We start from the raw sequence: 12,276 nt of genomic DNA, 5'->3' as shown, positions 1-12,276 counted from the left end.
TTACTTTCATTTAATTATTTGGGATTAAATTAGAATATAGTAATGTAGTTGGAATTTTACTTCCTACTACATTCCCTTGTTCATTTAAAAGCTGGCTGCTTTTTGAAGGAACGATTTTAAAAGAGGATAATTGTGAAAGATTTCTAAGTGAATAATTTAGGTTCATTAACTTTGACGGAAGTATTCGTTCAAAATTAGGCAAAAGTACTCGTATGAACCCCTCTGGCAAGTTTAATTACGGTTATCTGTGGGAATGACTATTATAATCATTAAAATACACTTAGGATACCTTTAATTAATGATCCTTAAATAATTCTGATAATAATGTCCGAGTATGTGCACTCTCTCAGCGCGAGACTGGTAGGTCCTTGGTTCGAATCTCTCGAGGCGGGATCATGGATGAGCACTGCTGAGGAGTCTCATAATAGGACGAAACGGGCGTCTAGTACTTCCAGGTTTTCCATGGTGGTCTAGCTTCAAATGACTCATGATCGCAACTATATATAATATCTAAAGTCTCAACATGTTCAATCTTACTTACAGTCAATGTTTAAACTAACATGATTGTTTTCGGAACAAAAAAAGTCCTGATATTGATCATATTTATTTTTCTTTAAGGAAAAAAATTAACATTTTGATGAACATACCGACGTTTCAAATGTGGTAATCTTTCATGTTCACTAGACCATTTATCCATAGATTTTAAAATTTCATTCATAATGTCTTCAGGTTTATTATCTTCATTATTAGCCTGAGAAAAAATTTATGAAAAAAATTGATAATTGAGATTTAGAAAAGTGAAGTATGTATTTCAGATCATAAACTGATCTTAGTTAGATTATCATTGGAAACTTGGAAGAACTAGAGAGCATCGACGACTTAGCGTTCACGTAAACGTTTAACCTCCAGACTACTGTCCTGGCATTCAGTGATATCAGTGTAAAATCTCAATTAATTCATGACACTATATAATCATCTTTTGGTACCTTCAATAGATACGTTTCTCACATCTGACGTGATTGAATTCCACAAGTTATAGTTTCTCGCTAAAACTCTTGAAACAAATCACTAACAAATAATGTTTACGCGATATGGTTAATTGATTGAAGTTAGACAATAACACCATTGGATACCGGCTCAATGTTCTAGAGGTTATGCGTTCGCACACAAAACTAAAAGTCTTGAGTTTAATTCTTGGTGAGGGGTCGTTGATGGTCACTAATGAGGAGTCTTATACTAGGACGAAATAGCAGTCTGATGCTTCCAAGTTTCCAGTGACAATCTAACTATGATCAGTTTGTAGTTTAAAAACCTTGAAAATTCTATGATCTCCATAAAACCCTACACTGGGAAAAATACTTTGAAAGAAACTGTTGAAATTGCATTTCAGTATCCTGACCTTCTCCCACCTATACCAAGTAAAGAATCTAAACAGCTTCTCTCAATGTATATTGAAGGTATGCAATTTCAATTCAATTACTTAATGTATCAACAAATCAATGAGGTCACCAAATAAGCCTGACTCCAGTTGATATATTTATGAGGGACTTTTAGCAAACTAAGTAAAAACCATCCAACTGATGAAACAATATTCTACTGTAAATATGATGATGATGGTGATGATGATGATGCACTCATCCTCGGCAACAGCTCGAAAAAACTCTACATATCTACTTAATCTGCTCAATAATGAGCACCACGAAATGGAACTTTTTAAGGAACATGAAGTGAAACGAAAATTCGACTTCTTACATATTGAAATTCAATAAACTACAGATGAGAAGTTATGGAAAGATATTAATAATATGTATAGGACTGCAACCGGTCAGTCTATTATTGTCATATGTGCATACTGTGCGTATTGCCTCGATATAGCCGTAATTCACAAGCATTATAAGCAAAGATGGATAGTGACTAGCAGTGGAATCCAGTTTGATGCGCGTTTCGTCCTATTTGGGACTCGTCATCTGGATGTACTTGCATCTTAGGTTTGATATTCACTCTGGGACTCGAACCCAATACCTTTCGCTTCAAACGCCATCGCGTTATCCATTCAGCTACTGAGTGTATGGATGACTTCTTTATCATGATTATTATACAGTATGAAGCTTACTTTACATTTGATTTGTGTACTCCATTGACCAATCATAACACGTGCTTCTTCTGCTTGATAAATTAATTGATCTCTTTCATCTTGCCATATTTTATATTCTTTTTCTGCAGCCTCTTCTAATTCAAAATGACGATGTCTAAATAATTCCACTTGTTGTCTATAACATTCCATCTGTACAGAATAAAAAATGGAACAAAGTATACCATTGATATATTGAACGTCCTGGGCATACTTACTTACTTACGCCTGTTACCTCTCGTGGAGGAGCATAGGCCGCACACCAGTATTCTCCATCCAACCCTGTCCTGGGGTCGTGAGCATAATAATTGTTAAAATGATCGTCAATAAATGAAATGGTTTTATTATTTTGAAGGTGAATATTTTTTTTACCACAAACTGATGTTATTTAAAGGAGACTGTTGAACACTGTAACTATTCTACTCTAGTATATTCGCACATTAGCATTTCTTATCCACATAATACGTATGGTTAATCACATCTTACCTCATCAGGCGATGTAAAATGGGGTAGAAGTTAGAAGAAAATTAAAGAAGCCCGAAACGACACATGGTATCAGTACATAAAGTCACTGATTGTTGGTCTGAGACATGTTGGTAGATCCAAACTCCCTGTTTGGTGTCAGTATGATAAACAAGATCAATGGATAAATACATAGGGTGAAAGAGCCTCGTATCGTTCGCAATAAAAAAAATGCATTCATTCTAAACGTACCTCTAGATCATAAGATGCATTTTTACTTCATACATACCTTTGATTTCTGTAGTTTGCAGCCACATTTCTGATGTTTTACTCTTTCTTACTACCATTACTATTACATAATTTCGATTTCCTTGCTGTTAAACTTGTTAACTTTATCTTATCCTTCTGATCTAACATCCATAATTAGTGTCAGGATATGTGTTGATTATTACTGAATCATTAACTGATCGATTCAGACTCATATTCCCCTAATGAATAAAATTTACAACATTCAAAAATTTCTAATTCAGTAACCTAAAGAAGCCCCCAAATGCTCTCACATGGCCACGCGTATATAACCTTTTCCAGGGAAGTCCTACTCATTGCCTTCTCGTGGCAACAGTGTTGTTGACGAAATTGAGAGGACGAAAAGCGAATGTCAGGCGTCCTAACCCGGTTAGTGGACACGGCGCATCCACCTAGGGGAGTTGGAAAACACTGATTACAAACCAATGGTGTACATGGGCTGGCTCCAGTATCCTGAGGGGACAAATGGTGCATGAATCAGTTGTTGGTCACCGGTTACCATGGGACTGCATCTCTTCACGATGCCTCACTGCCTTGTGGATCAGATCTTTAGGTCAAGGGCTCCGGTTGTGGCCCCCTAAGAAAACCACCTGCTTCAGTTTGGGCACCTAGGTAGTATCACAACCCTCACACAAATCAAAGGAGATTTGTGCGATGCATATATATCTGGTGACCCCTTGTACCATTGTTTATGTGTTTAAATAAATAAATGGAAATGATCTAAAGTTAATATTATGCTCTCTCAGTTTTGTAATTATCTGTTGTATTCTCTGGTTTTGAGATGGTGGAGAAACATGGGAACAAAAATCAAACCAATGGGAGATACAACCAAAACAAAGAAATAAACAATGACAGATTTAAGGTCAACAAGAACCAATCAACATCGAGGTGTACAGGACAAGCTGTGAATCACATGTGAAGAAATTCAAACACTTCACTTCTACCCGAAGTTTGTGCTGACGATGAAAGCTCCACTACCAAACCATCCAGCTCAAAGAACAAAACTCCATCAAAATATTCTCTGATTTAAACAGTTGACTTATGAAGGTTACATATACCATCTAGACAACATCATTATCAAGATCAAAAGAAAAATTATTATACATTTACCGTTATTAATCGATCTTTAATATCTTCCAATTCTTTTTCCATAGTTAATCTTGCTTCTTCAGCTTCTTGTACAGCTGTAATGCTTTGCGTTGCATGTAATTCTTTAACTTCCATCAATTCATTACGTAATTTATTGATTATTCTCTCAGCATTTTGTAATTTTAAAATCATCTCTTGATTTTCTAATTGTGCTGTACGTGCTTGTGAAGTTAATAAACTTGGACGTGTACTACTACTAGTACTACTGCTAGAACTAGCACTGAAACGTTGTAATACTTTAGGTAATTTTTGTGTATCTTCTAATTGAGCCAGTTTCAACTGAATAATAAAAATAAATTAATATATAATACAATCAGAAGAGGGTTTTGTGGAGATTTCAGTATTTTCACAGTTGAAATCATGAGTCAATTGAAGCTAGACCATTAAGGGAACCATGGAAACACTGGACGATCGTTTTGCCCTATTGTGGGACTGCTCAGTGGCAGTGCGCATCCACGATCCCATCTCGCGAGATTTGAACCCAGGACCTACCAGTCTCACGCCAGAGCGCCTAACAACTAGACCACTTAGCCGGTATCCGACGGTGCTAATGTCTAACTTCAATCAACCCACGATGTTAAGCAACCGTTCCCCAATTGTCTTCAGTGAGTTGATATCTCACAACAGACGTGGTTGAATTCCAATGGTCACTGAGATTCAAACCCAGGACCTACCAGTCTCGCACCTGGGTTCGAATATTGCGAGGTGGGATCGTGGATGCGCACTGTTGAGGAGTCGCACAGTAGGAAGAAACGGCGGTCCAGTGGTGCCAGGTTGCCCATGTTGGTCTAGCTGCGATGGACTCATGAGTTCAACTCTATAAAATATAATACAACCATTCAATATTGAAATGAATAAGAAACATTGAAAATGTACATTACCAGGAGCTAAGCTGAACGTATACTAACAAAGCAATCTCAAACCAAGAAAAAGTGACATTCACTTGTGAATTCAGAAATTTAATGATGGTGAATCAGTTTAAAGGAATACAATGTAAGTGATTTTCTCGTGTATTGTTTTTTAGGGTTAAGATTAAGGACAAGACTGAGTAAACATTAACGCTTAAGATTAGAAGTAAGATTTAGAGTTAGATTAAAGATTAGGATTATGAGTAATGTTTAAGGTTAGGATTATAAGTTTTAGTGTAGTAGAATCCAACTATCAATTCTAAGCTTGAATTTCGACTCTAAACTTAAATTATAGTGATTCAAGCTCAAACATTTAAAATGTAATCTTCAGTTAAACCGTGTCTTTAGTATCCAGGAGTTCCTTGACAGATTAACGGAAAAATGATCGGAAGTGACGAATAAAATATGTACAATAAAAAACACTGAAAATGTTGCTGATAATGTCAGTCATATATCGTAATTATGTAACGTTGATTATTCTGGAAAAAATGAGGTGACGTCATACTAAGATGACGAACCAATATAATTTGAACGATGAATGATAATGTAGAAGCATCGAATGGCTGTTTTGTCTTAATACGGGCTCCTCAGTACTAGCGGGTATCATGCGAGAAAACTAGGAGCCAACTTCAATCAATTTTTCGGTTAACGTTTTTTTAGCGAGTTAATTTTCTACGGGATGGGGTCGCTAACCGCATGCTCAACCCTCCTCCTTTACCCCGGCTTTGGACCGGCAGTAGCCACCGGAGGAGAATGCTGGTCGGTGGCCTGTGCTCCATTGGGAGTAACAGGCATAAGTAAGTAAGTAAAGTTACTTCAATCTCCAGTCGTGTTTTCAGGTTTTCAATGATTGTTTAAGTTAAGTGAGTTCGCGATCTTAATACAATTCAACTATCTCCACCACAATCCTTATATCGATAACCTTAATTGACTCTATACTTACTTCAATGGCTTGTTTCTCTTTTTCTAATTTTTCATATGCAGTTTGCAAATTCAATAATTTCTTTTCACTTTCCTTTTCCAAGTCGAATAATTTCACGCTTGTATCTTGAAGTAATTTTCGTGTATTCATAATTGTTGTTCGACGATCTTCTTGCTATAAATGTAAGCATAAAAGAAAAGTTACAATAGAGATGAAAACAAAATGAAAGAGCTTTCAAACGATATATTACATGCCGGTGCTTACGTTTCATCTCATCATCAAATGGTAGATAAGAGAATGTGTCGATCCGATGAAAAGGTATGTATATGTACTTATGATCTGTGTAAATAATGATGTGGTCTCACAATTGATTGATCACTGGGTGGTGATCAATGTCATGCGTGTCAAGTCTTTCTTAGTGCTGATCGAATGCTATCGATCAAGTTGCTCATCTAATACAGTCCTAGATATCGATAACAAGAAAACACAAACCTTATTTGACCTGTGTTTCATGTTATTTGGTATTTGTTGGCAAAGCGAACATGTAATCTTGATGTAAATGATTCGACCTGGTGGTGGTCAATCATGACCCTAATAGCTTTCTGTTAAAATTCCTGACCATCGGATCGAATTCACCACAGCGTATACGTTCCCTTAAGAAAAAAGGGATACGTTGCTGACGATTACCAAATGAAGCAAAGTTTAGATCAAGAACTTCCCGCAGAATACTTTCGACCACCTAACATCTCAACATAGTCCATGCATAGTTGAGTCACTCAGACAGAAGACCATGATTGACAAAATTTGATCAGCATCGAAACGGACTAGACATACATGACATAGGCTACTACTCGATAGTCAAGCAAATATAAAATCTTGCATGGTTGATATGTTAAGATACTGTAGTGAATGAGAAAACGGTTGGGGACAATCGAATGTAACTAGGCATAAATCACAGACTATCTCACTAAATTCTGATAACCATACAGTAAACAGTTAATTTGCAAAATAACAATCAATTGTCTTAATCTTCACTATTCCTTTTGAAAATATCAGTTCATCTTCTCTGATTTCATTGTTCATGCATTTTCATACCGATTGCGCTTCATTCCTGTTCTTTCCTTATCGATCTTCCACCAAAATACATTCAATGTCTGACCATCACCATATACTACTTATATGGATATAAGTAGACCACACCACAATACTATATGTAAATCATTAAAAAAAAATGCTTTTTTTAAAAATGGTAACACTGATTTACCTCTTTTGCTTTCGATTCTAGAACAAGTCTTTCTGTAATCCATGCTTCTTGTTCACCTTCATATTGTTCTTTAATACTACGATAACGTCGTTGATAATCAATAACATTATTATGTAATGATTCATTTTGTATTTTTAATTCAATATTAGTACGATTTAATAGACTAATATGTTCATTAAGTAAAGTTATTTTTGTATTTGGTTGTTGTGCTGCAATTGCTTTTGCATATGTATTACCCATATTGAAATTAGGAAGATAACCAGTTATATCCTTTAGAAAGAAAAGAAAACCCAGTTAAGTCAATAATTATTGTATTTTAGTATGTAAATGATCCTTTAAAATGTTAATAAAGAGTTTAGACAGTGATTATATAAATTTATTCGTGGATTAGTTGAAGTTAGACATCTCAGTGATCTACAGGTTAGGCATTCTCATGTGAGACCGAAGGTCCCGGGTTCGAGTCCCGAGTGGGGGATCATGGGTGCTCACTGCTAAGGAGTCCAATACTGGGATGAAATGGCCATCCAGTGCTTCTAGGTTTTCCATGGTGGTCTAGCTTTAATAGACTCATGAATTACATCATTGAATTACAAATTTATCTAATTGTTTTATTATGATATGCAAATCTTGTAGAAACGTTAAACTTGATCTCAAAGTCACTTTATCGTTAGTCTGATACATCTTGGGTTTCGCTCTACAATAACCGATAATTGAGTAGATATCAATTTTGTGTGAGTTATTTCCACCGGTGAAGTTTTATTGTTTTAAAGATTTGCAAAGAATATTACTTAAAAGATTTTTTGAATAATCTAGTAGTATTCACTTAGTATTGTATGTTTGAGTCCCGGAGTGAACATCAACTCTGAGATGCAAGTACATCCAGCTGACGAGTCCCAAATAAGACGAAACGCGCGTCAAACTAGATTCCACTGCTAGCCACTATCCATCTTTGCTTAATCTATTAGTATGTTCTTATGTAACAAGGATCAATACATTTCAACTGAAACTTTCAAAATCTTGATGAGGATCTATTGATTATCACAACAACAAGTTTCATAGATCTTACTTAGTACCAGGATGTGATATACTTCACTCAATCTGTTTTAAAAACTATTCTCGTTCAATATCATATATGAAATATACTAAAATTAGAAATATTATAATTGTCATATAATCCAACAGCACCTTCTGTTAAGCAAGGAAATGATCAGAATCTTTACCACCTGACGAAATTTAACATCAACTCAGTGTTTTGAAGTTAAAATAATAATATCGATATATTCATGAAAACTATAGTGATAATTACAGTGTGGCCTTTGGAACGCGACCATTTTAAGTTTGGATATTTGAAGTCTCCATGGAACTTGACACGATAGATGATTAAAAATATGTCCCTCTCTCTCTCTCTCTCGGTAGTATGTAGTATGTTGATAAGAGACAGGTCTGGGTGATCGAAATATTTGGATGCTTGAACCGTACACAATACATAGGCTAGATCACGTTATATCACTTACACAATTCATGATCAAGAATAGAGGACCAGAGTAACGTTAGACAATATGTTATTACAAGCGGTCTGAAGTAGAGAAACTATACATTTAATAGTCAGTTAATTGAGTTCTTGTTTTTCTACGCTCAATGGGCAATCACATTTGACTCTCACTACCACAAATCAGAATTAATGAGTTCTTTGGGATTTGAAATAGAGTGATATTGCTTCTACATGTAAAGAATTACCAATAATTTATTCAGACCATAACCAACTTCTAATCAATGTGGTTCTTTATACTACTTGATTACTGATTAGTAGTTATTATCATGTTTAAGACTTGATGTTTTAAATACTACGTCAATTCACAGTAATCTATCCAACAGATTAGCAAACAAATAATGGTTATATAGTTGAAATCATGAGTCAATTGAAGCTAGACCATCATGGAAAACCTGGAAGCACTGGACTGCTGTTTCTTCCTATTGTGGGACTTCTCAGCAGTGATAGAGAGTCAACACTGTGATTGGCCTAAATCAAGTGAATTTAAAGTTTAAATTTACCCTTTCATTTTAACCTGATAAGTCAAACTAATTTAGTTTTTATTCAGAGAGGGGTTTTTGTAACATTGGATACTCACTGATGAGGGGTCCTACAATAGGACGAAACGGCCTTCCAGTGCTCCCAGATCTTTCATGGTGGTCTAACTTTAATTGACTCATGATCTCAACTATACCAATCTGAAGAATATGGAACTTTGTTTTAAAAAGTGGGGGGGGGTGAGAAAGAAAGGGAACATAATCAATAAGATTACCTTTCTACTTCTTTCTTCTGATGTATGCCTTTTATCTAATTTACAACGTAATTTTTTTAATTCAATATATAAATCATCTTTTTCACGTTTAGTTATTGATAATTCTCTTCTTAATTTATCCACTTCAAATCCACGACGATTTAACATTAGATCACGATTTGTTAGATTATTATTATCTACTTGGCTTGAATCACGATTATTATTATTAGTAGTAGAAATAGTACCCATTGAAACTGCTTCTTCCATACGTTTACGTAGATTTTTCAATTCTTGTTCTTTATTGGTAAGTCTGTTTAGTTAGAAATGTAGCATTAAAAAGTGTGGTATATTCAATTATGAATAAAATGAAAATTGAATTAAACAAATCTTAAATGTGATTATAAACAATGCTGGATAGTGGCTAGCAGTGGAATCTAGTTTAATGCGCGTTTCGTCCTATTCGGAACTCGTCAGATGGAAGTACTTGCATCTCAGAGTTGATGTTCACTCTGATACTCGAACCCAGTTCCATTCGTTTCAAACGCCATCACGTTATCCACTTAGCTACTGAGTATTGATAGGCACTTACTTGTGTAATAAGGTAAAGTTTTTTAGTTTACTTGGTATTGTTTGCTTGTATCTTCTCATTGTTGTTTAGGACTACAATTGATTCATCTTTGCTTATATAGCTTATGAATTAAGGCAATATGGAGGCAATCCACCCAGGATACACATATGCTAAAGAAGACTGATCAATTGCAGTCCTAAGTAACAATGGGAAGATACCAGTAAACAACACCATGTAAACTTTTTACACTAGAAATACAAGAAATACTGAATTAGTGTTGAATTCTTGTATACAGAACTCATCAGTAGTATGTATAACTTGAATTTAAACTTAGGAAAATTCTTTGAATGAATAAATTTTCATAAAAATATTGATTAGTGCCCATTTCAATCAGTCACGCTTCGTTCTCGTTCTCTTTTCTTCTATCTTCACTTTCTGCCACCAGACATTTCACTTTCGATTGATGACACATACTACTTATATCTGTCTACATCAGTAGCACACACCACATTATTGATTAAATTTCTGAAACTTTGACATTTTTTTCGGTAAACAAATAATTTCACAATATTGATGAAAGATATTCAAACCAATTTATAATTGTGCTTAATCTATAACTATTTACCTTATTTACAAAGATATAATCATAAATTTAGACCTTTTTTACCGTTTGTCAACATAAATGTCGTCAAACCCAGAAAATCTGTAACGAAACTAAAGTCGGAAAATTCACTCTGGATACTAACCCCGAATCTTCAGGAAAATAGAAGAGGTGTTATATCCCAAAGAGAAGTATGGATGATAACTTTTGAGAACCATTTATGGACCAATATGATACATATATTTTTATTTTATAACTGTTAGCTAACTAAACTATTTATAATCATGTTCTTCTCATTATAAGCTTTATTTTGACTCATAGACTATTACTGCACGATTTACCATTCCTGCGTTATCCCCAGTCTATCAGTTACTGTCTCTCATATTCACAACCACATTTGGCTAAATCGTATACAAATGTTGTTTTTCCTGTTTTATGATACGATGTGGTCTGTCTGGTTGGTATATAAACCCAGTATGTTTGAAATAAATGATTCATATTTTAGGGGCTGAGATTGGTGTTCTGGACTTAACTGGCTGGACTAGGCAGAAAGCAGGATCGATAGGTACTTTAGACTGCTTACACGGCTTTTATGCATCATTGGTCCGATCAAAGAACAGGGCATCCAGACCACAAGACATAACAGAAACCTAGTAAAATTAAAAACTCTATAAAGCATATTGTATGAATCACATGTTAAACAGTTAGTAAACAGATTCAGTAGTGATTGTTTATTCTACTGTAACATCATAATCATATAATTGGCTTTACGCTACAGTTATTAATGTAAGGGTTAATAGTACCCTCGCTCACAAATGCCCCGGTACGGCCAAGAGTGGGGAGAGTCCGATCTCCCTCTCGAAATACTCTCGCATGACCACGTGTATATAGCCTCTGCCACAAAAGTCTTAGTCACTACCTTCTCGTGGCGGGGGTGTTGTTTACGAAATTGAGAGGACGGAAAGCGAATGTCTGACGCTTTAAACGGGTTGGTGGACACGGAAAGTCCACCTAGGGGAGTTGGCAAACCCTGATTTCAAACCACTGGTGCACATAGGTTCCAGTATCCTGAGGGAACAAATGGTGTATGAATCAATCGTTGGTCAGTGGCTACCATGGTACTGCATCTCCTCACGGTCCTCCACTGCCTTGTGGATCAGATCTTTAGGTCAAAGGCTCGGGGTGTGGCCCCTTAAGAAACCACTTGCTTCGGTCTGGGCAGCCGGGCAGTATCACGATCCTCACACAAATCAAATGAGATGTGTGTGGCGCATATGTATCTGGTGCCCGTTTGTACCAATATTTATGTATCTAAATAAAATAAAATAATAGTACCCTCAGAGTTTGCAAAAACAATGAAATTAGTCAAGGTATACTAAAATCCATAACTGAACATACCTGTCTTTTAATTCTTCATATCGTTTCTCAATATCTATTCGTTTTGATTCAGCATTTTCACATTGTAACTTGATATTTTCTGTATTTTGTCTTGATTCTTTTAAATAAGCATGTAATTCAGTTAACATTTTATCTTTTTCAATGATAGCATTACGTAATTGAAGTACTTCATTACCAAGATGTTTCATAGTATCTTCATTTTGATCCACGATTCTCTTGAGTTCGTCACGACTTACTTTAGTATCTTGATAGAATGTTAAGATAAGAATATACATTAATTATTAT

The 12,276-nt window shown here is 35.3% G+C and overlaps 1 protein-coding gene and 1 non-coding gene across 2 annotated transcripts in view; both read right to left on the bottom strand.

The window, feature by feature from the left end:
• The window catches only part of Smp_134570 (hypothetical protein), a gene marked incomplete at both ends in the record, with an annotated part of 66,533 nt that overhangs the window by 7,103 nt on the left and 47,154 nt on the right, over nucleotides 1–12,276 (bottom strand). The window contains 7 exons of the mRNA XM_018798729.1: nucleotides 648–751; nucleotides 2,114–2,284; nucleotides 4,010–4,327; nucleotides 5,900–6,052; nucleotides 7,143–7,412; nucleotides 9,446–9,734; nucleotides 11,992–12,235. Of these exons, the coding sequence (XP_018653642.1) occupies nucleotides 648–751; nucleotides 2,114–2,284; nucleotides 4,010–4,327; nucleotides 5,900–6,052; nucleotides 7,143–7,412; nucleotides 9,446–9,734; nucleotides 11,992–12,235 (1,549 nt within the window). The remainder of the gene's footprint in view (nucleotides 1–647; nucleotides 752–2,113; nucleotides 2,285–4,009; nucleotides 4,328–5,899; nucleotides 6,053–7,142; nucleotides 7,413–9,445; nucleotides 9,735–11,991; nucleotides 12,236–12,276) is intronic.
• Smp_tRNA_00051_Pseudo_TTG.1.1 lies at nucleotides 1,996–2,070 on the bottom strand. The gene has a single exon. It is a non-coding gene (tRNA).

Source organism: Schistosoma mansoni, chromosome 7, assembly GCF_000237925.1.
Source record: "Schistosoma mansoni strain Puerto Rico chromosome 7, complete genome".
In the NCBI taxonomy this organism is placed as follows: Eukaryota; Metazoa; Platyhelminthes; class Trematoda; order Strigeidida; family Schistosomatidae; genus Schistosoma; species Schistosoma mansoni.
This window is presented reverse-complemented; position numbering and strand designations above follow the sequence as displayed.